General features: G+C 45.2%; 1 protein-coding gene across 9 annotated transcripts in view; it reads left to right on the top strand.

Moving 5' to 3' along the window:
* FAM184A (family with sequence similarity 184 member A) overlaps window positions 1-26,909 on the top strand; it is a 670,286-nt gene extending 643,377 nt beyond the window's left edge. For 2 of the 9 annotated variants that reach the window (XM_069235388.1, XM_069235387.1), the window contains 2 exons: window positions 24,270-24,469; window positions 26,148-26,908. In XM_069235388.1, coding sequence (XP_069091489.1) covers window positions 24,270-24,469; window positions 26,148-26,229 — 282 coding nt within the window. In that variant the 3' untranslated portion in view covers window positions 26,230-26,908. Of the gene's footprint in view, window positions 1-24,269; window positions 24,489-25,362; window positions 25,449-26,147 lie in introns of all 9 variants that reach the window. The other 7 variants (XM_069235386.1, XM_069235383.1, XM_069235392.1 and 4 more) reach the window with 5 other exon arrangements.
* The last annotated feature ends 1,012 nt before the right edge of the window (window positions 26,910-27,921 follow it).

Genomic DNA, 27,921 nt, shown 5'->3' with positions numbered 1-27,921 from the left:
GGCCTTAGAACTCTGAGCACTTTACCACTGCTGACCAGCGCTAAAGCGCATGTGCTTCTCTCCTAAAACATGGTAACATTGGTGATACCACAATTGGCATATTTAATTTACTGTAAGTCCCTTGTAACGTGGTATACCATATACACAGGGTCTGTAAATTAAATGCTACTTGTGGGCCTGCAGCACTGATTGTGCAACCCACATGAGTAACTCTGTAAACATGGCTCAGGCCTGCCACTGCAAAGCCTGTGTGTGCAGTCTCACTGCCACCCTGAGTTGGCATTTAAAACCCCTTGCCAAGCCTTAAATTCCCCTTTTCTTACATATGTCACCCCTAAATTAGGCCCTAGGTAGCCCATAGGGCAGGGTGACATGTAAGCAAAATGCAGGACATGTACTTTTACGTTTCATGTCCTGGTAATGAAAAACTCCCAAAAGTCATTTTTTATTACTGAGAGGCCTGCCCCTCTCATATACCAGCATTGGGAATTCCTTATAATACCTTTAAGCTGTAATTCTTGATCTCAGAGCAGTAGCTGCATCATGTTTAGTACCATTGGAATGGTAATAATAAATCCTCTCCACTGGTAAAGTCAGATGTATTTTTACTATTTTATAAATGCCCCTTTTAGAAAGTAGGCATTTCTCTGCACTTACTGCCTTGTGTGCTTCCAGCCTATAACCAATATACATCTGGCTTGGGCTAGGTGACAGTTACATTTGTGCATTCCCTCCAGACACCCACAACTCCGGATACTCACCGTCATCTGCATACTGATGGGTCTTCCTGGGGAGGAGGTTGGGAAGGGCTCACACCTACAACTCAAAGGGTAAAGTCTAGAGTCCACACAAAAAGGGCTGATTACCTCCCACTGATAGTCTGGAGCCAAGGCTGGCCGGAGAGGGGGCCTGTGCACTTCATCAGAACTCTTTGTAGTCACCCCCACATCAAAGGCACTTTCTAGTATATGTACAGCGTCCCTGACTCCCCAAATTCAGTACACTTCTGGACTCAGGAAAACACTGCTGGAGTAAGGACTGCTGTGTGCCAGGATTGCCACACTGCCAGGATTGACTGCTCTCTGGAACTGCTGCCTGGCTGCCTTCTGATCTCTGCCGGTAGCCCCGGACTAGTCTTCCAAACCCAGAGTGACTCAGAGCGGCCTCTTCTTTCCTTTGCCGCTCACCTTCAATTTCAACTCAGGCGGCTTGTGCCAAACCTTGCCGCTCGCATCTGTAACCTGCCAGAGCAGCACTGCTTTCCTTTGCAGCTCTTCAATTTTAACTCTAGTGGCTGTTGCCAAACCTTAACGCTTGCATCTGTAGCCTGCCTGGAGTGGCCCTGCTTTTCCCTTGCTGCCTGCCCTCAATTTCATCTCAAGCGGCTGTTGTCAAACCTCGCTACTCACATCTGTAACCTGCCCGGGGTGGACCTGCTTTTCCCTTGCTGCCCGCCTTCAGCTTTGATGCGAGCAGCTTTCATCAAGCTTAGCCGCTCACTACCTTCAAACGCAACCCAAGAGGTCTTTCATCAGACTTTGCCGCTCGCTACTTGCAACTTCGAGCCGAGCTGCTTCCGTCAAGCTTTGCCACTTGCTACCTTCAAACGCAATCCTAGCGGCCTTTTGTCAGACTTTACCACTTGCTGCTTTAAACTTCGACTCAGGCAACTTTCATCAAGCTTTGCCGCTTGCTACCTGCAAACCCAACCCGAGCGATTTTGGCAAAATTTGCCACTTGTTGCTTTCAACTTCGACCTGAGCTGTTTTTGTCAAGCTTAGACGCTGACTACTTCAATGCCAGCCTAAGCTGCTTCATCAGCTTCTACTCTCCTTCCTGGAAACCCCCTGGAGCAGCCCTGCTGTTCTTCGCCCGCTGCTTCCAGTCTAACTGAGGGGCTCGGCCCAACCTAGCCACACGCCACTTCCCCAGAGGAGAGTAAAGTCTTTTTCTGTAAAGTCTGTGTAAAGTCTTATTCTGTGGTGTGTCTCGTGAAGTTATTGCATGTGTTGCAGAAGTACTTTACATATTGCCTTCTAAGTTAGGCCTGCCTGCTCTGCGTCAAGCTACCAGAAGGTTAGCACAGGCTACTTTATGTTGTGTCATTGACTTGCCCTGACTAGGATTGTGATCCCATCTTGGACAGGGTGCACACCTCTGCCAACTAGAGACCCAATTTCTAACAAGCCAGTTCACTGACCCACCACCTAGAAGATATTGCTTTGGTATCTATTCTTAGGTGAGCAATCTGCAGGGAAAAGTCTCTAACAGAATAACAAGTCACTTTCCTTGGGTGATGCCTTTTCTGGTAGAGAATCTAACTGCAGATGCTCACTGTAGGAAAGTACCATATTGCCTGACATCAGCTTGGGCAGAAGTGGAGTTGGAGGCTCATGCAGCAATGCTGGGCATTCCTGGGCATATTTTTGCTTTAACCAGGGCTCAGGCCAAAAAGCAAAAAGGACAGGGTGACTTGGATCCTGGAACAATGGACCAAGTGCTCCCTAAAGCTAGGGTTAGTAAGGGTAAATCCCTACCCACTATCCCTCCCTCTACAGATAATTCAACTTCTGAGGAAGAAGAATTTCCCCCCTGTGCAGAACCTTCACCAGAGGAGCTGGAAGCAGACACTGCTGAGCTTTTGGGTGGAGGGGGGCCTGCCAGAGAGGAGCTGAGTGTGGCACAGCAAACCTGTCCCACATTGTAGGGTCTAAGACAGCAAGCTGTCATACAGCAAAATAGGGATGTCAGGTACTCACATAGAGTTTATTGGGAGGACAACCTCTTGTATACAGAGGCAAGGGACCCAAAACCTGGAGCAGCCAGGAGATTGGTCATTCCCCTGCAATACAGAGAGTTCCTCCTAACTCTGGCACACGACATTCCCTTGGCTGGACATTTGGGTCAGATTAAAACATGGGAAAGGCTTGTCCCCCTGTTTCACTGGCCTAGGATGTCAGAGGACACAAAGGATTTTTGTAAGTCCTGCGTGACCTGCCAAGCCAGTGGCAAGACTGGTGGCACCCCAAAGGCTCCCCTTATTCCACTGCCCGTGGTTGGGGTTCCCTTTGAAAGGGTAGGGGTTGACATAGTTGCCCCCCTTGACCCTCCTACTGCTTCAGGCAATAGGTTTATCTTAGTGGTAGTGGACCATGCCACAAGATATCCTGAAGCAATTCCTCTAAGGACCACTACAGCTCCTGCAGTGGCAAAAGCCCTCCTGGGAATTTTTTCCAGGGTGGGTTTCCCAAAAGAGGTGGTATCAGACAGGGGTAGCAACTTTATGTCTGCATACTTGAAGGCCATGTGGAAGGAATGTGGTGTAACATACAAATTCACCACACCTTATCATCCACAAACAAATGGACTGGTAGAGAGGTTTAATAAAACTCTCAAAAGAATGATAATGGGACTCCCTGAAAAACTCAGGAGGAGATGGGATGTCCTGTTACCTTGCCTCCTTTTTGCTTACAGGGAGGTACCCCAAAAAGGAGTGGGCTTCAGCCCCTTTGAACTCCTATTTGGACACCCTGTAAGAGGTCCTCTAACACTTGTAAAAGAGGGTTGGGAACAACCTTTAAAAGCTCCTAAGCAAGGCATAGTGGACTATGTACTCGGCCTAAGATCCAGAATGGCTGAGTACATGAAAAAGGCCAGTAAAAACCTTCAGGCCAGCCAAGAGCTCCAAAAGCAATGGCATGACCAGAAGGCTGTTCTGATTCAGTACCAACCAGGACAGAAGGTGTGGGTCTTGGAGCCTGTGGCCCCAAGAGCACTCCAAGACAAATGGAGTGGACCCCACATCATTGTTGAAAAGAAGGGAGAAGTCACATACTTGGTTGACTTGGGAACTGCCAGGAGTCCCCTTAGGGTGCTCCATGTCAATCGCCTAAAGCCCTACTATGACAGGACTGATCTCACCCTGCCCATGGCAACAGATGAAGGACAGGAAGAAGAGAGTGACCCTCTCCCTGATCTCTTCTCTTCCACAGAGCAGGATGCTCTAGTGGAAGGTGTAGTTTTGGCAGACTGTCTTACTGCTGAGCAGAAAGACCACTGCATAAATCTCCTGGGTCAGTTTTCTGAACTCTTTTCTACTGTGCCAGGCACCACTTCTTGGTGTGAGCACACTATAGATACTAGAGACAGCATGCCCGTCAAAAGTAAGATCTATAGGCAGCCTGACCATGTCAGGGACTGCAAAAAACAAGAGGTTCAGAAAATGCTTGAACTGGGAGTGGTTGAACATTCTGAAAGCCCATGGGCCTCTCCTGTGGTGCTTGTACCAAAGCCTCACTCAAAAGATGGGAAAAGAGAGATGAGGTTTTGTGTAGATTACAGAGGTCTCAACCAGGTAACTAAAACTGATGCTCACCCTATACCCAGGGCAGATGAGCTCATAGATACACTGGCATCTGCCAAGTATCTAAGCACCTTTGATTTGACTGCAGGGTATTGGCAGATCAAATTATCAGAGGATGCTAAAGCAAAAACTGCATTTTTGACTATTGGAGGGCACTACCAATTCACAGTAATGCCTTTTGGTTTGAAAACATGCACCTGCCACTTTTCAGAGGTTGGTGAATACAGTCCTGCAAGGGTTGGAGGCTTTTAGTGCAGCATATCTAGACAATATAGCTGTCTTTAGCTCCACCTGGGATGATCACCTGGTCCACCTGTGGAAAGTTTTGGAGGCCCTGCAAAAGGCAGGCCTCACTATCAAGGCTTCAAAGTGCCAGATAGGGCAGGGGAAAGTGGTTTATCTGGGTCACCTGGTAGGTGGAGAACAGATTGCACCACTTCAGGGGAAAATCCAAACTATCATAGATTGGGTTCCCCCTACAACTCAGACCCAGGTGAGAGCCTTCTTAGGCCTCACTGGGTATTACAGGAGGTTCATTAAGAACTATGGCTCCATTGCAGCCCCACTTAATGACCTCACCTCCAAGAAAATGCCTAAAAAGGTATTGTGGACAGCTAGCTGTCAGAAAGCTTTTGAGGAGCTGAAACAGGCCATGTGCACTGCACCTGTCCTAAAAAGCCCATGTTACTCCAAGAAATTCATTGTTCAAACTGATGCATCTGAATTAGGGGTAGGGGCAGTCTTATCACAACTCAATTCTGAGGGCCAGGATCAACCTGTTGCTTTTATCGGCAGGAGATTGACCCCTAGAGAAAAGCGTTGGTCTGCCATAGAGAGGGAGGCCTTTGCTGTGGTCTGGGCATTGAAGAAGTTGAGGCCATACCTGTTTGGCACTCACTTCATTGTTCAGACAGACCACAAACCTCTACTTCGGCTAAAACAAATGAAAGGTGAAAACCCTGAATTGTTGAGGTGGTCCATATCTCTACAGAGAATGGACTATACAGTGGAACATAGACCTGGGAGTACCCACTCCAATGCAGATGGACTCTCCAGATATTTCCACTTAGACAATGATGACTCATCAGGTCATGGCTAGTCTTATTGTCCTTCGTTTGGGGGGGGGGGGGGGTTGTGTAGGAAAGTACCATCTTGCCTGGCATGTTACCCCCATATTTCACTGTATATATGTTGTTTTAGTGTATGTGTCACTGGGACCCTGCCAGCCAGGGCTCCAGTGCTCATAAGTGTGCCCTGTATGTGTTCCCTGTGTGATGACTAACTGTATCACTGAGGTTCTGCTAACCAGAACCTCAGTGGTTATGCTCTCTCTGCTTTCTAAATTGACACTAACAGGCTAGTGACCAATTTCACCAATTCACATTGGCATACTGGAACACCCTTATAATTCCCTAGTATATGGTACTGAGGTACCCAGTGTATTGGGGTTCCAGGAGATCCCCATGGGCTGCAGCATTTCTTTTGCCACCCATAGGGAGCTCTGACAATTCTTACACAGGCCTGCCACTGCAGCCTGAGTGAAATAACGTCCACGTTATTTCACAGCCATTTACCACTGCACTTAAGTAACTTATAAGTCACCTATATGTATAACCTTCACCTGGTGAAGGTTGGGTGCTAAGTTACTTAGTGTGTGGGCACCCTGGCACTAGCCAAGGTGCCCCCACATCGTTCAGGGCAAATTCCCCAGACTTTGTGAGTGCGGGGACACCATTACATGCGTGCACTATACATAGGTCACTACCTATGTATAGCGTCACAATGGTAACTCCGAACATGGCCATGTAACATGTCTAAGATCATGGAATTGTCACCCCAATGCCATTCTGGCATTGGGGAGACAATTCCATGATCCCCCGAGTCTCTAGCACAGACCCGGGTACTGCCAAACTGCCTTTCCCGGGGTTTCACTGCAGCTGCTGCTGCTGCCAACCCCTCAGACAGGTTTCTGCCCTCCTGGGGTCCAGCCAGGCTTGGCCCAGGAAGGCAGAACAAAGGACTTCCTCAGAGAGAGGGTGTTACACCCTCTCCCTTTGGAAAAAGGTGTCAGGGCTGGGGAGGAGTAGCCTCCCCCAGCCTCTGGAAATGCTTTGATGGGCACAGATGGTGCCCATCTCTGCATAAGCCAGTCTACACCAGTTCAGGGATCCCCCAGCCCTGCTCTGGCGCGAAACTGGACAGAGGAAAGGGGAGTGACCACTCCCCTGACCTGCACCTCCCAGGGGAGGTGCCCAGAGCTCCTCCAGTGTGCTCCAGACCTCTGCCATCTTGGAAACAGAGGGGCTGCTGGCACACTGGACTGCTCTGAGTGGCCAGTGCCAGCAGGTGACGTCAGAGACTCCTTCTGATAGGCTCTTACCTGTGTTACTAGCCTATCCTCCTTCCTAGGTAGCCAAACCTCCTTTCCTGGCTATTTAGGGTGTCTGCTTTGGGGAATTCTTCAGATAACGAATGCAAGTGCTCATCAGAGTTCCTCTGCATCTCTCTCTTCACCTTCTGCCAAAGGATCGACTGCTGACTGCTCAGGGCGCCTGCAAAACCGAAACAAAGTAGCAAAGACGACTACTGCAACCTTGTATCGCTGATCCTGCCGCCTTCTCGACTGTTTCCTGGTGGTGCATGCTCTGGGGGTAGCCTGCCTCCTCTCTGCACCAGGAGCTCTGAAGAAATCTCCCGTGGGACGACGGAATCCTCCCCCTGCAACCACAGGCAACAAAAGACTGCATCACCGGTCCTCTGGGTCCCCTCTCAGCATGACGAGCGTGGTCCCTGGAACTCAGCAACTCTGTCCAAGTGACTCCCACAGTCCAGTGACTCTTCAGTCCAAGTTTGGTGGAGGTAAGTCCTTGCCTCCCCACGCTAGACTGCATTGCTGGGTACCGCGTGATTTGCAGCTGCTCCGGCTCCTGTGCACTCTTCTAGTATTTTCTTCGTGCACAGCCAAGCCTGGGTCCCCGACACTCTAACCTGCAGTGCACAACCTTCTGAGTTGTCCTCTGGCGTCGTGGGACTCCCTTTTGTGTCTTCGGGTGAGCTCAGGTTCACTCCTCTTCCAAGTGCCTGTTCCGGTACTTCTGCGGGTGCTGCCTGCTTCTGTGAGGGCTCCCTGACTTGCTGGGCGCCCCCTCTGTCTCCTCATCCAAGTGACGACATCCTGGTCCCTCCTGGGCCACAGCAGCATCCAAAAACCCTAACCGCGACCCTTGCAGCTAACAAGGCTTGTTTGCGGTCTTTCTGCGTGGGAACACCTCTGCTAGCTTCTACACGACGTGGGACATCCATCCTCCAAAGGGGAAGTTTCTAGCCCTCTTCGTTCTTGCAGAATCCACAGCTTCTACCATCCGGTGGCAGCTTCTTTGCACCCTCAGCTGGCATTTCCTGGGCATCTGCCCACTCTCGACTTTGTCGCGACTCTTGGACTTGGTCCCCTTGTTCCACAGGTACTCTCGTCCGGAAATCCACTTTGGTTGCATTGCTGGTGTTGGTCTTCCTTGCAGAACTCCCCATCACGACTTCTGTGCTCTCTGGGGAATACAGGTGCACTTTACACCTACTTTTCAGGGTCTTGGGGTGGGCTATTTTTCTAACCCTCACTGTTTTCTTACAGTCCCAGCGACCCTCTACAAGCTCACATAGGTTTGGGGTCCATTCGTGGTTCGCATTCCACTTTTGGAGTATATGGTTTGTGTGGCCCCTATACCTATGTGCTCCTATTGCAACCTACTGTAACTTTACATTGCTTGCATTACTTCCTTTTGCTATTACTGCATATTTTTGGTATTGTGTACATATATCTTGTGTATATTTGGCATCCTCATACTGAGGATACTCACTGAGATACTTTTGGCATATTGTCATAAAAATAAAGTACCTTTATTTTTAGTATATCTGTGTATTGTGTTTTCTTATGATATTGTGCATATGACACCAGTGGTATAGTAGGAGCTTTGCATGTCTCCTAGTTCAGCCTAAGCTGCTCTGCTATAGCTACCTTCTATCAGCCTAAGCTGCTAGAAACACCTCTTCTACACTAATAAGGGATAACTGGACCTGGCCCAGAGTGTAAGTACCCCTTGGTACCCACTACAAGCCAGGCCAGCCTCCTACACTCACTGAACTATTCAGACTCCCTGTTCTGCGATGTGGCCTCTTTCACCTAAAAAGATCCCAATGTAGGAATCTGCACACTGGTCAAGACCAGTTTAATTTTTGTCTCTGCTTCTGTGGGTGTGGAACAGTCCAAAAAATAACTAATGTCAGCGTACAAGGACAGCACCTCTATAAACCCCTGCACATCACATCTGGCATGAACGGCATCAACACAGAGTTGCAGGTAAGGCCAGCTTTAGCGTTGGTAGCACCCATCCCCCCCAGTGACCTCCTCCTTGGATTCCCTCACTACCACCCGGCAAAAGAGACCCTCATCTCGCCATAGCCCCTCTCTCACTTACATTCCATTTGTTTTAACACTCTAGTAAAGGCTGGCTTTAATGGTCCACTTAGCTATCCACATAAAACATAGTTCTGTTCCTTGCAGTAAGCAAATAAACCTTCTACACTACTTAATATTGAGTCAAAACTACCACTATACAAAACTCCGATCTCTCTCTCTAGCAAGAATATAATCACAAGAGTAATCTTGGCATTTTAATTGCTTCCTGAAGGCTGGACTCACAAGGAACTTTTCAGCAGGTGCTTTTAGATCACAAGTTTTGTAACTTACTGCTAAACACCCCCCCCCCTGAGGTCAGCGTCCCCCCACACCCCCCCACCCCCATCCAGGGCAGCACCCGGTACGGCTGCACCAGTCGCACCGCCCCAAAGCCTTTCCTGGTTGCAAGTGCTCCGGGGAGCTGCTCCAAAGTTTTCTGGGTCAAGTCTCATGCCTGGGGGAATATTCTAAGACGAGAAATCTGTGGTTAAACAGAGTCTCTACCTGAAAAAGCACTATCAAAGGTATGTAACGTGTTCTTCTGGAATTCTGTCATAGTTTTGAGAACCATATAATTAAAGCATCCTTTGTAATCGGCGGTAGAGTTTTAGAAAAGGAAATTGTTAGGTGGTTCAAAGACTCAGTCTTAGAAAGACCAATATGGACTACTATTGATTAATGACCTTTGGTTGGTGTGTAGTTGCTTTGTCACCCTTATAAGCTGGAGAACACACTGGTTTCTTTGTTGCTCACCTAATGAGATTGCATGTCCAATGTTCCTTTACCCATTATGTCTTAAGAAGCAGGAGATTATAGATGACAATATTCCAAATTGATGACTTTGTCTCCAGTGCTTTTGATTTCTCAAGTCAAACTACCCATTTTGTGAAATGTTTTCACTGTTTTTGTATGGCATCTAATATTGATGATTAGCGTGCATCTTAGTACTCTTATCTTTGGGAGGAAATAGGAATTTGGCATAAGTGGGATGTTGAGGTGATTTGCCTAGAATCATGCAATTTATAAAGGGAGGTGGCTGAGATTGAAACTTTAGCCTCATGCATCTGCAGATGACAGTTTAAACATGAAACTGAATTCCGATATCTACACTCCGAAGCTTTCTGTTTAGATGTACTTTACTTGTTGGAAACATGTTTAATAAGAAGCAAAATATATTCTGTGATTTCACTGTACAGATGAGGTATATCAACAAAAAGCAAACCACTCATAAATACATATTTTTTTTAAGAAGTCTATGGAGACCCAAACCCCTTCATAATAATTCAGACACTATGCCACTTCACGATCCCAGGTGACATGAAGATACAATTTTTAGCTCTTTCTTTTAACAAAAGACAGTAGAACCAATATAACATTGGTCAGTTATGTTATGCAATTTTCAGTCAAAACTATGATTCTCATTGTTGGCAGGAAAAATGGAGAAGCAATGTTTTTTCTTCTTCTAATCATGGCTTCCTTACTTGACCACTTTGTGTAATCTAGGACAAGATGCCTCATCTCCCAATCTTTCTGCTCCAATATCTTTCAAAACCTCTGAGTGTCTAAGAGCCCCATCCTCCCATGGCCAAAACCACTACAACAGCTCTGGCACGAGATCTGTCAGGTAGTGACATAGGCGTCCGTGCATATGTTCACAAAGCACTACTGCCTTGGCAGCCAGGTCTGACGTGGTCACTTTGCTCACTTAGTTGTGCAAGACATTTGATCTGAGCCAACTCCCCAGACACTCCGCCTATGGGAGGACCTACTTTGGTATCTATTCTAGAGGAATCTGTGGTTAGAAGTATCCGTCAGAAGAACTAGTTACTTACCTTTGGTAACATTTGTTCTGGTGGACACTTTATCTAAGTGCGGATTCCTTACTGCCCTCACTCCCCTATTCTGTGGAGTTGTATAATTTGAAAAGGCCCAAAGTTTGTGATAAGTACTTAGTCACCAACAATTAATTTACATTCCACATCTGGAGGTGCGCAAAAGGAAAATACAGGAAACTGACAACAGGGCAAATGGATGGTGCTTGCATGCAGTGCCGCTCTGTCATTCCGGGGCAGCATGGAGACAGTGTGGAGCTGCTCTGTGACATCTACTGGCCCAGTACAAAAACTGCTGAAGAAGTTCTCCAGATTAAGGTGGTCATTCTGACCCTGGCGGTCTTTGACCGCCAGGGCGGAGGACCGCGGGAGCACCGCCGACAGGCCGGCGGTGCTCCAATGGGGATTCCGACCGCGGCGGTAAAGCCGCGGTCGGACCGGCACCACTGGCGGGCTCCCGCCAGTGTACCGCCGCCCCATTGAATCCTCCACGGCGGCGCAGCTTGCTGCACCGCCGCGGGGATTCCGACCCCCCCTACCGCCATCCAGATCCCGGCGGTCCGACCGCCGGGTTCCGGATGGCGGTAGGGGGGGTCGCGGGGCCCCTGGGGGCCCCTGCAGTGCCCATGCCACTGGCATGGGCATTGCAGGGGCCCCCGTAAGAGGGCCCCTACATGTATTTCACTGTCTGCTGCGCAGACAGTGAAATACGCGACGGGTGCGACTGCACCCGTCGCACAGCTTCCACTCCGCCGGCTCGATTCCGAGCCGGCTTCATCGTGGAAGCCTCTTTCCCGCTGGGCTGGCGGGCGGTCTGAAGGCGACCGCCCGCCAGCCCAGCGGGAAAGTCAGAATTACCGCCGCGGTCTTTCGACCGCGGAACGGTAATCTGACGGCGGGACTTTGGCGGGCGGCCTCCGCCGCCCGCCAAGGTCAGAATGAGGGCCTAAGTCTGGAATCTCAGGGCTGTTCTAAAGGTGAGGAATCAGTGGTTCGATTGAGTATCCACCAGAAAGAGAATTATTGAAGTCAAGTATCTTGTTTGTTTCAACCTTGTCCTACAGAGTGGTTTCTGGAAGGGGTTGCCATTTCCTCAGAGCTCTAAGAAAGAGGTGAACATTCAATTCCTATATCCAGCCCTCTTTATAATGCGATGGAGGCATGCTTTGCAGAAGACAGTTTTCTTGGCAGCGTTTGATTGGCCAAATGCATAAGTGAAGTACAACCCCTTTGTGCTTCAGAACAACTTAGTCAGTTCCACTGTGACAATATGGTCCATCCCACTTTTAACCCAGGAGTTCTGTCATGCTTCTATTTGAATGATGAGATTTTTTTTCAGTGGTTTTCTAGACGTTAGACAGCCTTCTCATTAGGTGTGATTTGTGCTTTTCCCCTAATAGAATTCAGGACTTGCATTCTACTGCTTGAGACTTTTGGAAGCAATGATGCAAATTGAGCAGCTGCTATGGCTGCCATTGTCAAATGAAGTACACCAGATATCAACCATACACTATACAGGCTGCCAAACTCCATCCGGCATCTGCATACACTGTCAGTATTCTCTTCTTAAGTGACACAGGGGCACCCAATCACATAATCCCCCCAGCAGCTCACCAAAATAGAGGGATGAGAAATAATTTTCCGTCAAAGACGGCAGCAGGGAAATATGGTGCAAGGGAATGAAGTAAAACATAGGTAGTGTTTTGAAGGAGCCAGTTGTCACATGAAGGAAGTGGACATTAGTATAAGACATCAAGGCAGACATGCTTATAGTGAACATACTATCGTCAGAAATACAGGACTATCATTAATGACAGTACTCACCAGAACTAGAATGGAGAAACCTGAACTCAAACACAGCAGGTTTTGTAGTCAGGACATTCGAGAAGGAAGTCCCACAAAAGGAAGTGACACAAAAAACATGAAGAGCGAAGACCAACTGCATACTGCAATTTTGAAGGATCTTCATGATGCTTGTAATGCTGCTAGGTAAAAGTGAATCACAGAGCTAGCTCTGATGCAGATTGTCTGCCTTAAGGTTGAAGTAGATGGTTGATTGTGAATTTCATATCTGTATAGCTGCTGCACCATCCTGAGTTATGTCAGTTATAATGTAAAAACAAATGTACCTTGGACTGCCTGATAACCAGCAACACGGGCGCCTTGATAATGTCCAACCTCCCTTGTCCACCCTTCTAGAGCCATCTTGAAAACCTAAAGAACCTAAATTTATGACATCCTATTGTGTGCAACTCAATGCACACAACGATTCATGGAAGCAATGAACAGGCACTGACCGAGTATCCGGCAGGCGCAGTGAGCGTCTCCTGACTTGTAATCCACCGGTGCCAAGGCGATGTCATAGCAATCTCTAGGAATGTACTTGTTTGAGGAATACGGTGGGCAGATATGTGGACTACCCCACATACACTCTTGTGATAGTGCTGTCTCGAAGCTACATTAAAGAGCAATGTGATACTTGTCCTGGAAGTTCTTTACAACCAGTCTGCCTTGGCCTAAACAGCTCTGTACTCTGTTCTCCTCCTACCTTTCTCATTCTCACTTGCTGTGAAGGATAAAGTTGCCTGTATGGTGAGTTTTTTACTCTTAGTCATATGTTCTTTCCCTAATTCGGTGCCCAACCACAAACCCCTCTGCCACTTGGCCAAAAACACCCACCAATGTTTTTTCCTTTTTTCATGAATGTAACTTGTGAGGCTGCATTTACATGTAAGGTAAGATGGCATTCTGTGTACAACAACAAAAGGAGTAGTACTAGCATGGAAAGTTTGAGTCTGAATCAGTCCAGCTTTAGGTTTGAGAAGCTATCTTGAACCTATGCTTGTTTAGCACTGTTACCAAAGAGGGTTAATCGGTAATTTGCCAGATTCTGGTTGATGTAGGCTCTTTACATTTAAAGTTGGATGATGTAGTCTTTGAGTGAGTGGATAATCTTGACTTTAGAGACTTTGAGATATAGTTATGTATGGTCGGTCGGTGTGCTTGGAATATTGATTCTTTGAATGGCAAAAAAAAGAGACCAATCTTAAAGGTCCATATCGTGATGATGTGATGATGATGAGTGAAATGATAGATCCTTAAGGTACTCCATAAGTCCCCAGAAGATGTTTGAATCTAGAAACATCCACATGGAAAAACAAGGTGATATCAGATGGAGAGGGAAGATGGGAACCAGTGCAGTACATTTTCATTGAAATTCATGCATGTTGACAGCATCTTGTTCAGAACTTGATCATTAGTAACATGTAATTAAACTAAGACATACATTAGGACCAGGAGAGAGGGGTCCCCTTTGTCTTTGATGTGAGGTATGACTTGGATGGCCACTGTTTAACTACTGCATTGTGGTCTAGAACTGTATTGGCAGCCATGCAGGAGTTGCATGTTCTCATTTCTGTCCTGCAGTATAGTGGCTGTTGTTTTATCAACTAGTTTCCTTGAGAGCCTTAACCTTCTAACTTCAGTATATACACTTTATTTTGAATGTGTCAGGAAGAAGCCTTTTGTAAGGAAGATACTGATTACATTAGAAGATATTGAATTCCTTGAGAAGGGGTGTTGCTGTATCTTTGAAGGAGAATTTATTGATGATGGATTGGTGGATGTTGTGTTTATGATTTTGAAAGCTGTTATGAGATCACGCAGCATATTGAATGGGGTCCAATTTCGGCACATTACATGTTGGGAACGGAGTAATGGTGGTTATTAGCTTGGTACTGTCAATGTAGGTGGTACAAGATCACCTTTCTTTTATGTTGGCCATTAATGCTGTGTATGCTGAACTATTGGGTGTCAGTGTCTAAAATGTATGAGAGGGTAGATGTACACCATATCAGAGATGAGGATTGCATCAAGGCCATGCATGATGATGGCTGTCTGTGAGATTTGAAGCCTGCCGCACCTCAGTGTATGTTAATGAGCATGACCTGCCAGGACCTATTTAAAGTGACTGGATGGACGTCTGTGCAGTAACGCTGTATCTCACAGTAAAGATTTAACCTGTTCTGCACAGGTGTTATTATTTAATAAACATTTTGCACCATCAACTTGTAATAAGAAGTTTGTTTCTTAAATTAGGTTCTGCAACTTGTTTTGCCTGCTTCATGGGTGGGCTGTAAGAAGGATTGGTGCATGTGTGTGAGGTTACTGTGGTTTGAGTCTAGGTGTTTGCTTGTTATTTTTATTATTTTTATTAATTGTTTTCAAACATAGTAATAAAGTACATTTACGAATCAGACTGTGTTACATCACGAATCAGTGTTAAAATACGGTCATTGCAGATCAACATCGCTTCAACCTCAAATTCTCCTAACAGCTCAGCAAAACATTATTCCCATTTAAGGCCTCAAATCTCTCAGGCCCACTTGCCACCCTTTAAGGCAGAATATTGTTTGGTTAGTCTATAATCTTGGATAACATCTAACTGTAGGTAGCAAGGTCCGCCATGAGCTTATCATCTCTCTCACACTTTCGTGTGTTGTTTGTCTGCCTATGTCCATTCAGTTAAGTCTTCTTTGGAGTTAGTCACCCCAGTGCATTAGAGGACACCCAGTGTTTTGCAATACTGCATTTTACAAGCACAGTCCCCAGTGCCAGGGTTAGGAGTGCCATCTTACCTTTCCATTATCATGTCAGTAACATGACCCATGATGCTCATTATTTCCCCCCAAAAACCATCCAACTTCTGACAGGCCCATGCCATATTTAGAAAATTAGCTGCCGCAAGACCACATCTGTCACACCCACATTCCCCTATAAATCAGTGCTTATGTCCTCGGGGTAAGATATGTTTGATGCAAAAAACTGAATTGTATCAACTTGAAGGATTCTCAGATTACAGGGGCCATATGCGCCATACTAGCATACTGTAGGAACTGTGCTGGCCCCAGTCCAAGCTGCTCCTGCACTTGTAAAAACACTATGAATCTATGATTGGTAAACAGACCCCACCTGTTTCGCAAGCTCTTTCCTGCCATCTAAGAAAGGACATGTCTTTCACCATTTTTTGGGGACGGTCTTAGGGCCCAAAGTAGGACAGTCAGTGTGCAATGGAGCTCTCGTCAATACTCTAATCACCACTGTGTGCCATATTCCTGCCATTTGTCACATCAAGTTAGGGTGGTAGTTCGGGACCCCTGGTAGCACTGGACTGCATGCGAAGACCAAGTGTTTGTATGTGATTCTGAGTGTGGGGGAGTTTAAAAATTGACATAGTGTAGGTTGGGGGCAAAGCAATGCCTGTCTTGTGAGTGAGGACTTTCCCTCACATGGTTAGGAGTGATTAAGACAGGTCATGAGGTAATGGGGAGCTCTCCATCTGCAGGGGAGAAGCCTGCCAAAATCAGTTAAGGCGCTACGAGATGTGACAAAATTGTATCAAGCAATGGACTCTCTAGGACAAACTGGGTTTTTCTCGGGAGAGCTGCTACAGTATGGCTAATGCTGGCAGCTGTCTATTGGCACTAGCCCAGATAACCACAGTTTATAACAGATGTCCTCAGATTTGTATTGTTACTACTGGAAAAGGCACCCAAAGAAAAAAATATTTTCACTGGGACTCTAAACGTAGGTGCTCGAGTGCAGGCTCACCTCTAGTAACATTTTTATTACTCATGGACTTCAAGTCAACTTGTTTTGTAAGAGGAAATTACAGTTTTTAACAGTAGATTGAAAGGTGGCAACACCTGAAAAAGTCTTTGCCTCGCCATGTTATCTGGTGGTTTGATGAACTATAAAAAAGTGTGTGTATCATTCTACTTCTCTGTGGTGCAGTAAAAGTAGTATCAATCTATCTGAAAGAGACATCTAGCTGCAGATTCCTTACCTTTGAATTCCCTAGCGTCAGCTTGGAATCAGGAATCTTTTTGCTGAGCAATACCCTGCGGGCGCCGTCGGGTGGCGTCGTTCGGTTCCACATGCGTCTGGCTCCGCGTGGCTTCATCAGCGTCATTGGAGCCGTCTGTGACATCACGGTCGTTCTTTCCTTCCGCGCCGGTTAAGCGCGGGTCCGAGATCGAGCTACCCTTTGCCTTTTTGGCAAGCCTTTTTTCGATATTTTATTGAAGATCTTTTGTCGTCTGTGCAAGGATGTCCTCTAGGAAGACGGGGTTCAAGCCGTGGGGGCACCTGTCATTGCGCAATGTTGGTGACGGACCCTAATGACGGTGACGGTGCCTCGACAGGGACCACGGCTCCAAAGTCGTGCTCAGACTGCCAGGCCATTGCCCTGAAAGCTTTGAGGGAGCGGTCCCTAAAGCTCATGGTAGCCTGGCAGTTGACTTCGGTCGGCGCGACTCCTCAGAGGTCACGGTCCCGCTCAAGGAAGAGGTCACGAACCGCTCCAGGGGCCCCAAGTCCTCTTCGTCCCACTCGAGTTCCTCGGGCACTTGAGGAAGAGGTGCCGCCCCGACATCGACGCTCCCTCCACCACCAGCACCCACTTGTAGGGGTAGCCCCATCCTCATTCCTGATGATCTAGAGCTGGAAAGACATCGTACAACGCCGATTCCAACTTCGATGGCACCGACTAGGCCCAGATCAGTGCCTGAGGCTTATTTTGAACAGCCAGGCACGAGTGGGAGGGGTCTGAAAAAGAACGGCTGATGGAGGATCATTTGATCTTACTCCGCGAGGAAATTACGGCTGTCTTGGCCAAGGGAGCCATAGAAAGTTTCCCAATTTCAGACATAGGCAGTGGTTGTTATTCCCACTAATTTCTGATCCCAAAAAAGAACAAGGGTCTTCGCCCTATTTCGGATTTAAGGGACATCAATCTCTTCCTCAAAAAGGAGAAATTCAAGATGCTCACTTTTGCTCAGGTCTTGTCTGCCCTAGATCAAGGAGACTGGATAGTAGCGTTGGACTTGCAGGATGCGTATTTTCATATCCCCATCCTGCCCACCCACAGGCGTTACTTGCTGTTCAAGGTGGGCCACAAACACTTTCAGTTTACTGTGCTCCCCTTCGGTCCCATCAGTGCCTCTCGGATGTTCACCAAGGTCATGGCGGTGGTGGCAGCTCTCCTGCGCAGGTTAGGGATTTCAGTCTTCCTCTACCTCGACGACTGCCTGTTGAAGGCTCCTACGCCCAGGCTCTTGCCACCCACATTCAGACTACGGAGAACCTCCTGTTTTCGCTTGGGTTCACTATAAACGTGATGAAGTGACACCTGACTCCCTCTCAGAAGCTCGATTTCATCAGAGCTTTTCTGGACACTGCACTTTCAGGCCTATCCTCTCGAGCAGCGAGTCCAAGATATTCAAGTTATGATACCGATGTTTCAGCTGATGGATTTCAGTGAGACAGACTCTGAGGCTGTTCGGACTCATGGCTTCTTGCATCCTGTTAGTCAAACATGCCAGATGGCATATGAGGGCTCTGCAATGGGATCTGAAGTTCCAGTGGGCACAGCATCAGGGAAATCTTACTGACACGGTTCAGATCTCAGAGGGAACTGCAAGAGACCTGCAGTGGTGGTTATTGAACTCCAATTGGGTCAAAGGCAGACTCCTCTCCCTTCCCCAACCAGATCTCACAGTAGTGACGGATGCGTCACTTCTGGGATGGGTCAGCCACCTGAGAGAGGCAGAGATCAAGGGCCTCTGGTCTCCAGCGGAATCCGGGCTCCATATCAATTTATTGGAGCTCCGGGCAATCCGGCTAGCATTGAAACATTTCTTCCTGTTGTGAAAGAGAAGATGGTGCAGGTGCTCACGGACAACACCACTGCAATGTGGTACTGCAACAAGCAGGGCTGTGTGGGGTCGTGGACCCTTTGTCAAGAGGCTCTGCGTCTTTGGACATGGCTGGAACAGCAGGGTATAACCTGGTGGTTCAACACCTGGCAGGTTTTCTGAACGCCAGGGCGGACGAACTCAGCTGTCGATGCCTAGCAGATCACAAATGATATATCCATCTGTAGGTGGCACAAGGACTTTTTCAGCAGTGGGGAGAGCCTTGGTTAGATCCATTCGCCTCCGCAGAGAACGTGCAGTGTCAGCAGTATTACGCATTGGAGTTTCCAAGACGGCAATTGCTCGGCAACGCTTTTCACCGCAAGTGGAATTCAGGCCTCCTATACGCATTTACGCCCATACCACTTCTGCACAGAGTTCTCAAGAAGATCAAGAACGACCAGGCCCAAGTCATCTTAGTCGCTCGGGGTTGGGCAAAAAGAGTCTGGTATCCCGACTCCTCAAAATGAGCATCAATCTTCCAATCAGGCTGCCCCTTCGAGGGGATCTTCTGTCGCAGCAGCAGGGGATGGTTCTCCACCCGAACCTGTCAACTCTGCGCCTTCATGCGTGGAGATTGAGCAGCAGCAGTTGATGGTTTTTTACCTTTCTCCTGAAGTCTGTAAGGTTATTTTGGCAGCCAGGAGTCCCCCCACTAAAACGGTATACGCCTGCCATTGGAAATGCTTTGTATATTATTGTACAGAAAGGTCTATTGACCCTCTTTCTGCTTCTCTCTCTGACATTCTTCATTCTTTCTCTATCCCTGCAGGGTTCTACCTTAGGGACTCTAAAGGGCTATCTTTCTGCCTTATCGGCATTTATTCGGCTGCCTGACCAGCCTTCTTTGTTCAAATCTCCCATTGTACATAGATTCCTTAAAGGGCTTGTACATATGTTTCCCCTACGCCCTTTATTATGCCTCAATGGGACTTAAATCTTGTCCTCACATTTCTCATGTGTGCCCCCTTTGAGCCTTTGCACAACTGTCCCCTCCAGCTGCTCACCATAAAGACAGCCTTCTTAGTGGCAATAACTCTGCCAGGAGGGTGAATGAGATGCAAGCCCTGTCATCAAAGCCACTGTATCTCACTATCCATCCAGATAAAGTGGTTCTCAGACGTCGTGTCTCTTTCCTTCCCAAGGTGGTGACCCCATTTCATCTGGGTCAGAACGTCACCCTGCCCACCTTCTTTGCTCTACTGCATCCCTCTAAAGCGGAGGGGCAGACTCCATCGGCTAGACACAAAAAGACCGTTGTTGTTCTACCTTGACCGCACAAAACAGTTCCGGGTGGATGGCCAACTCTTTGCTGGGGTACTTTGGAGCAAAGAAAGGTTGGGCAGTGCAGAAGCGAACAATTTCACGCTGGGTCTTTTTCTGCATTAAGATATGCTACGCATTGGCCAGGAAGCAGCCTCCTGAGGGCTTGTGGGCCCATTCTACCAGGGCAAAGCTGCTACCACTGCGCTAGCACGAGGCGTACCAATCCTGGAGATCTATCAGGCCGCAACGTGGGCGACTTTGCACACATTTGCAAAACATTACTGCCTGGACAGTCAGGTACAAAGGGACAGGTACTTTGCCCTTTGAGTCGTACAGGACATTTTAGTGTAAGGAGTAGTATCCGCAGCCCACCACAAGGAGGTTATGCCTTGGGTACCTATTCAAAGGTAAGGAATCTGCAGCTAGAAGTCTCTATCAGATGAACAAGTTACTTGCCTTCGGTAACGCATTATTTGGTAGAGACTATCTAGCTGCAGATTCCTTACATCCACCCATGCCTCCCTGCTCTGCGGATATAACTGGTAGGGTTAGGGTTTATCCCTTTTCAGGGCCCTAGTTTTGCCAGGACAAATGTTGGTTCTATCCATGACTCAGTGCTTCTGGCGTGGAAGTTTTGTGGATAAAAGAACTGACGTACGCGTGCCAAGGTGGCATCTAAATAGATGACCGTGACGTCACAGACGGCTCCAGCGACGCTGATGAAGCCACACTGAGCCGGACAACGCACGCGGAACCGAACAACACCACCCGACGGTGCACGGAGGGTATTGCTCAGCAAAAAGATTCAGATTCGAATCTGATGCCAGGGAATTCAAAGGTAAGGAATCTGCAGCTAGATAGATTCTTTATCAGATAATGCGTTACCGAAGGTAAGTAACTTGTTTAACTGGTGGTATCATTACTATTAGTATTTTGTGCACTGTTAAAAGGTTTTGTAAATATAGTAGTAGAAGTGGGTCTCAAATATACAGCTGGTAACAGTGGACTCATTTAGAGTAAATAAGCATACTTCAGTCGCTCAAATGGCTGCAAGGCAGAAAATAAGATCAGGCTGTACGCCCTTTGAAACGCAACTATTATTTTTATTAATCTTACTTCAACTTTGCCATCTCCTGTTCTCACCATTGTGTGGACAGCATAGGCTTTGAGTTGGGATTGAAGTAGCAAATTACCCAGGACAGAGTAATGGCGTAAAAGATCTTATGACTGTTAATGGGGGTCCGATTAAGGGCACTAGCAAATGCTTCAGTATCAGCTTAAAAGATTCCAGAACGACTTGCGAAAGGAATCATTACTCCTCCCCCTCCCCCACCATCCCATTTTGAAAACAACCAGGCAAGGTGCATCAGAGATGAAAAATCATTGTCATAGCACCTAATTACCAGCTTTATCTAAGGTGACGGAGACACAGCTTCCTGGCTGTTTAGCCACTTTGCATAATTTTCTTGATATGAGCAAGCGGCCTTCTGCCCTAGATTCAGCACAGAATGCTTTTTGTGGCCATTCTCAATAAATTACAAACTTTATAGGATGGTGAGCAGGAGAGATGCTACGTTTAGACATCTCTGCATCTTTTGACATAGCCAAACATGACATCTTGTTGCAGCATCTCAATGCTGTGGGTTTGGTTGGCAAGGCTTTATCCTGGTTCACTTCATTCTTGGAAAATAGATCTCTGTCAGTAGCCCTTACCCCTTTGGAACCACCCAAAGTCGTCTTCTGGTATTTTTAACGGTTACATCCAAACCCTTTTCTTTCTGATAAGGTCATTTAGCTTGTAAACACTCTGGTATGCAGATGATACCCAATGGCTGCTTAGGTTTCAACAGTCCTCATCTAATCCACCTGCAGGTTGGAAGACTGTATGATTGGCATTCAGAGATGGACGCTAAATCATTTCTTTAAAATAAATGGAGAGAAGACTGGCCCACTAGTAATTGGAGGGCAATCTGAGTCCTAGACTTCTCTTCAATTGTCCACATCAGTCAGCTTCTCACATATTGCTGTAAGGCAGTTCAAGAACCTGCGATTCTTTTTTGAATAAGAACTTTCCTGTAACTCTCAAATTCAAAATGTTTGGATGACTGGGTGTTTGCAACTTAAAATCGAGAGAAAAGTTTGTATGTTTGTCCCCAAGGAGAAGCCCCTTCCAGATCAAGTAATTTCCACACCTTAACATCTCCCAATTATAGCAGTCAGGCTAGAAAAATGTCTTAGGAAATTCGACCACGAGTCCAAAGTAAGGCATACCCTTAGCTCACTCCCTATTAAACTAGAATCCATCTGAAAGTTGTCTGCCTCACCAGAGAGCTTACCACAAAATTGGACCTTCTTGTGTAGCATGCCTGGTGACTCGTCACCAGCAGGCAAGTTCACTATGATGCAACTCTACCTCCATGCAAACAGTTCCTTGGTTTTAGCACTCTCTTTGGTGGGGGCAGAGCCTTTCTTTTGTTGGATCCCAAGCGATGGAATGGTCTTTGGCTGCGGGTATGCGCTACACTTAACGTCAGGTCTTTTAAATCTGCTGCACAAATGCACTTATTTTGTCAGCTCTAGTCTTTATCTTGAGATAGTCGGTTGGTGATTCTCCTATGTTTACTTCTTTTCCTGCTTTTTACATTTCCCTCTTCCATTCCTGGTGCCCAGATACTTAGGTGAATGTTTTGCTTAATAAATAATAATTTTTAAAAAGTGGCATCTCTGGCAATTGTCTAGCCCCAGTGTCAACATAGGGATAATAGAAGTAACAATGGAAAATAGCTGATGCTTTATGTAAAGAAGGGGAGGGTACAATACCAAGAAGAAAAATAAACCAATGCATCAGTGAAAAGTAACGTCTTCAAAATGGAAGCGGGTGGGTTTCTAGTTGTTTTTTCAGCGTGTTTTAAAGTGTCTTTCCTTGGCAAATTAAGATTTACTGCAAGAAGCAGACTTGAAGCTAGGAAATCTCTCCCACTAGATAAACTAAGGAAGAATAATAAGCAGGGGGGCATTGATGTTATTTATGGATAGACTGGGAAACTAAAATTATAATTTTCCTTTTTCTAATAACAAGTATTTCACATATTATTGTAGCGACTTAAGTGTTACTTATAATAGCATTACAGTCGGTTGCTCTAGGCCAGTGATACTCAAAGTACGGCACTTCTGACATTTACATACGGAACCCAGGTCAACAGCAGCACTGTGCTGCTGTTGACTCGACTCGGCACTAGCACTAAAAAATATTTTTAATAAACAGGAAAGTATGCATTTGGAGGGTATTTGAAGTTCAAGAAAGGGAGTAACTAGGGTGTCCAGGACCTCTTAACTTTAGAAACACCTTTATTATTAAAGACATTTTGCAGCAAAAGTATAAAAGTATGATCTGACTGACATTTAAAAAGTGGATTTCATTAACCTGCAGAACCGCTTCACCTTAGTACACAAGATGATATCACTGCATTGAGAAGTATTTTTTTTTTTTAAAGTGAAAGTTTTCAAACAAGAATTTAGAAACTATCATTCCCCCCTCCGCTCAAGACCCTGACAACAATGTGAATTGTGAACTAAGAGGCAAGTGAGTTGTTATGTGAATTCTTTGGGAGGCCTGGGTTTCTATTATACATGAACAACATGATAGTTTCTTAAATCAGACACAAAGTTTTATACAACATACATTCTGATGAGGTATTTCAAGGTCTTTATATGTGATGATGAAGAAAAAGGAATAAAGGAGGTAAAGAGAAACAAAACATTTGCCTAGGATCACACAATTTGGTTAAGTGGAGAAGCCGGAATGTATACCTGTTTCTGGTTTCCCGTTGTGCAATTCAGACACTAGATGTATATGCTTCTCTACAACCACTTTACCACTACCTCTCCCCACCCCCAGCCCTCCAACCGCCACCCTGCTGGCATCAATGCGGCCCTCGGGCACATCACAGACCAAACAGTGCGGCCCCTGAGAAAATGTTTGTGAGTACCCATGCTCTAGGCTGTCCCTGTCGTTTAAGGTCCACTATGTGAGTAATAGACTTGAGCAACAGGCATGGCCCAATAACGAAGGAGAAGGCATTTGCAACTGTTGAAATCAGCGGCCGTTATAATGTCATTTGAACAATACACTCACTGAGGGTATAATTGTTTAAACCAACGAGAGAGAAACAGAAATAAATACTTGGAAATGCTACAGGAGATTGCCCATGTCAGCCGTAATTAGTCGACTGTCACGTCGCGTCACTCCACTGTCTGCAGTGGAGCGATCAACATTCCAGTGTCCTGATTAGGTAAAACATATTTTTCAGAAATACTTTCGGCAAACAAATGTGTTGAAATAAATTGTTCTCCCGCTACTTTCAGTTTATTCACCTACATGCAATGAACTTCATTTTTAATTTTCTCTTAGAACTAAGGTAAAGTAGCTGTATGGTAGTGTGTCTATTTAGCTAAGTTTTCTCCATACAATTTTGAAAAGTGACTAACAGGGCATACGTGTTAAAGCACTAAAAATATTTTGCAATGTTCCTTTCTCATCATTTACTGTATGAGCAAATGTGGTGCAAGGAACCTTCCTCACATCTGTTGTTTTCATGCAGCAAAAGAAGAAGAATGATAAATCCGCTAACAGGTTTGTCAGTGTCCCTAATCTAAGTGCCACGGAGAATAGCCCAGTGGGCAATGGACATCCTACCCGCCTGGAACCAATCCCTAATTCACCCATCCACGATATTGAGTTCAACAGCAGCAAACCACTTCCTCAACCAGTGCCACCCAAAGAGCCCAAGACGTTTTTGAGGTGAGCAGAGACTCACCAGGTATATTTTCATATTTGGGCAAAGCGTGACTTTCATATCCTTTTGGATCTAAATGAAACCCATTGCTTTCATGCCTGAAGACAACAGCTCTTTCTGTGGTTTATTTTATAATATGTATATATAGTAAACCTCTTTACAGTACTCCTTTATTATTGTACAGTTTGCTGAAATATGAAATGTGTCCCACGTATTTATGTGTAAGATGTAAATTACATAAGCTTTAATCTATTGATATAATTGTTGTGTTTGCAAATTTTTGCCATCAAATTACCTTGTGTGTTGAGCTTTTGTCCAAGCAGTTTTGTTCTCCAAATGTGGTAGAAAGCACTTTTATATTCCTTGTAATTATTTTACCATTTTTGTATTTTGCATGGTTGTTTTTTTTTTTTTTATTTTTTTTTTATTTTGCATGGCACTGTATCATAATAGTCAATGAAAATAAAAGAACTATGATATTGAATATTGACTTGTGCATTGGAAGTATGGTGCCCAAACTAATGGCCCCCAACGAAAATCTGTTAATTTTTATAGCAAACAATTTATGATTGCCAGCTGTGACCCCATGCCATCTCTACAGGCATGTAGGGTTTTATGAGTTTGTCCGCTGCACAGCAGTTTCTAGTCTATTGACTGTCATTGTTGAGTTTGCACAGCACATTCTTCTGATAAATTCAAGCAAAGACCCTGGTGTCACTGAACCTGGCACATGGACCTCCGCCATTCTATGTGGCATTATTGTCACCAGGAGGACTTCGATGTAGAAATTAAAAGTGATAGAAAACCATATTCTAAACCACTTCTGTTACGTGTTTTGCCAATTCTATGTATATTTTACCCTGTTGTTTCTGCTTTGCATGTGTCTGCATATGTTTAGTGTCAGTAAGATGCATGTTAGCCTGCATGAAGTCCAGGATTGGCAGTCACTGGAATGTCTTTGAAGTGCGTTTTCCCTGTGAAATGGTATGTATTTTCACTCTTGTTTTGTGTGTGCTAACAAGCCAAAGAATCTCGTCAAAAAGCTAAAGTAATTGTGTTGCTATGCATCCCTTGGTCTCTAGCAGGAGACTTGAAGGCAGTAATTTATTACAATTTATTTAAAAAAAATTATATATATGATTCCGAATTCATGAAAATCGAATGCACGAAACTCCTTCTGTGGGATCCCTTAAATGTAATTTATGTATAATCCCAAAGTGTGTTTCTGTTCAGTAAATGAAAACATTTAGCATTTCAGCACATTTCTGCATTCGCATGATGGTTACATCATGCTTCTAAAAACAATTTCAACAAAAAGGATGCTAAAAGAGGGACTCTTTAAATTGACAAAAAATGAGGACGTACCTCAAATTAAAAAAAAAAAACAAAGGCTAGCTGCTATTCACTTTCCTATTTTTCAATTAAATATTTATGGATTACGTATTACATGTACAATTAATATCGCACTGTGTGTGCTGCTTGTGCGCTCCAATGGACTGGATGATAGGGTTACACAAGGATTATACATTTTACAACAAAATAGTATTATGTATGACTTGGGTGGGAGCAGAAGGCCTTGTGAATTGAAAATGTAATCATGTAGCTGCTGATTTCTTTTTTCCAGACTTGTGAATTCTGCCACTTAGATTTTGTTTTAATATTTGTTCTCTTTTATGACTTTAGCCCTCACCAGACTGATGGCTCGCCAGTGACTTCGTCCGATCCACAGCACCAGGAATGGTTTGCCCGATACTTCACATTTTGAGGAACAGTTTTTTATTCTCTTTGTGGCACAGCCTTCGTATGGACTATTTTTAAGAGCATGACTTCATACAGAACCCCACGTGACAAGCTTTGCTGTAACTCTGTCAAACACTGTGAACAAGAACGTATTTGTCTCTCCGATTTAAAATAAATAAATGCACTGTATTTCTTGTGCTATTTGTTGGAATCACTTTACATTGTATTCTATAATGTGTGTAATAACTATCCCAGTTATTTTTATTATTAATCGAAATGGAAAAATCTTGAAACTTTGTAATAATTGCATAATAAATTTTGTTAGAACAAATATTTTCTGATTTAAACCTTCACTGTTAATATTGTATGTTTGTATTATTATTAATCTATAGTAACAAAATGTAGCTCAATCAGATTGGTCAGAAAAAAAGAATGTGATAATACTCATACTGCAGAAGAATAATTGCAAGACCTACTGCATGCCACGTGCAGTCTGAGATCAATGGCTTTGTTTCTTGGTTTCATTGGGTGTTATTGTTATGTATTTATTTTTTAATCTATTTATTTGTTTAGTTGGTGTTTTATAAAGCACTAAGACAGCAACTAAATGCTTTGGGGTACACTAGAGGGGCAAGGGATGGGGAAACAACAGACGGCGGAAATGTGTCTTTTTTTAAAATTAAATAAACAGTGCCTATACAAATTAATATTCTTATGACCAGATCTAACTGAGTTGTTTGCACAGTAAGAGAGGTCAAAGAGACTGCTCCAGAGGGACCTAAGGGAAAGGGGGGTACCTGTGTGCTCATCTTGTTGATTATGTTCATCTAGTATTAAGCATTGCTAATATTTTAATCCCTAACCAACCCAATAAGTGAGGCCACATTTTATTCTCTAGACATTTAGGGCCATATGTACAAAAGCTTTTTCCCATAGACACAGAATGGGTAAAACCCTTTGGTACATCTGGCCCTAATTGACTCCACCTCTCTCCCCATTGCAATCACTGTATATAAATGCTAAAACAGACAAATTGACAGAACTAGCCAAGTAACCAAGATGGTTGTGTTAGGAGGTTTCATTGTCTGGGGAGAACATCCTAATACCTCAGAAGAATATAACCTACTAACACCATTTAGAATTAGTAATACAGCATATGGCAATTGGACAGCTCACAATAGCCGTCCCATACAAATTGAAACATACATTAGAGCTTGTTTTTACTGATTGCAAATATGTTCAAGAGAGTCTGTCAGACCATGCATGACATGATTCAACCATACTACAAAACAGTTCCATCTTGGACTTAAGGATGGTCTGCCAGTTAAGTCACTAAATTGTTTGGGATGACTTGTTAGGAAAAGTTCCACCATGGGTAATTTCTATGTTGACTGGGTTGTATTTTCCACTTGAAAAAAGTCAATTCTGCCTCCTTTTTTTTTATAGGAAATTGATGCTAGTTTACACAGTTTAGACAAGGTTATTTCACTACAACCAAGGAAACACTCTATGGCCTCCCAGACACCACACGGGCACCCCATAGGGACATCATAACCTCCATGTCACGTCTCATCTTCAGCCTGAAGAAATACAATCACATCACCCCCACCTTGATGGAACTCCTTTAGCTCCCCTTGTCAGCACCATCTTCAAAACTAGCAGCATCACTTACAGAGCCATCACAACCAGCACCCCCACTTATCTTGCAGAGAAGCTC

The sequence above is a fragment of the Pleurodeles waltl genome, chromosome 5, assembly GCF_031143425.1.
Source record: "Pleurodeles waltl isolate 20211129_DDA chromosome 5, aPleWal1.hap1.20221129, whole genome shotgun sequence".
Lineage (NCBI taxonomy): Eukaryota > Metazoa > Chordata > Amphibia > Caudata > Salamandridae > Pleurodeles > Pleurodeles waltl.
Note: the sequence above shows the minus strand (reverse complement) of the source record. Positions and strands in the feature narration are given on the sequence as shown.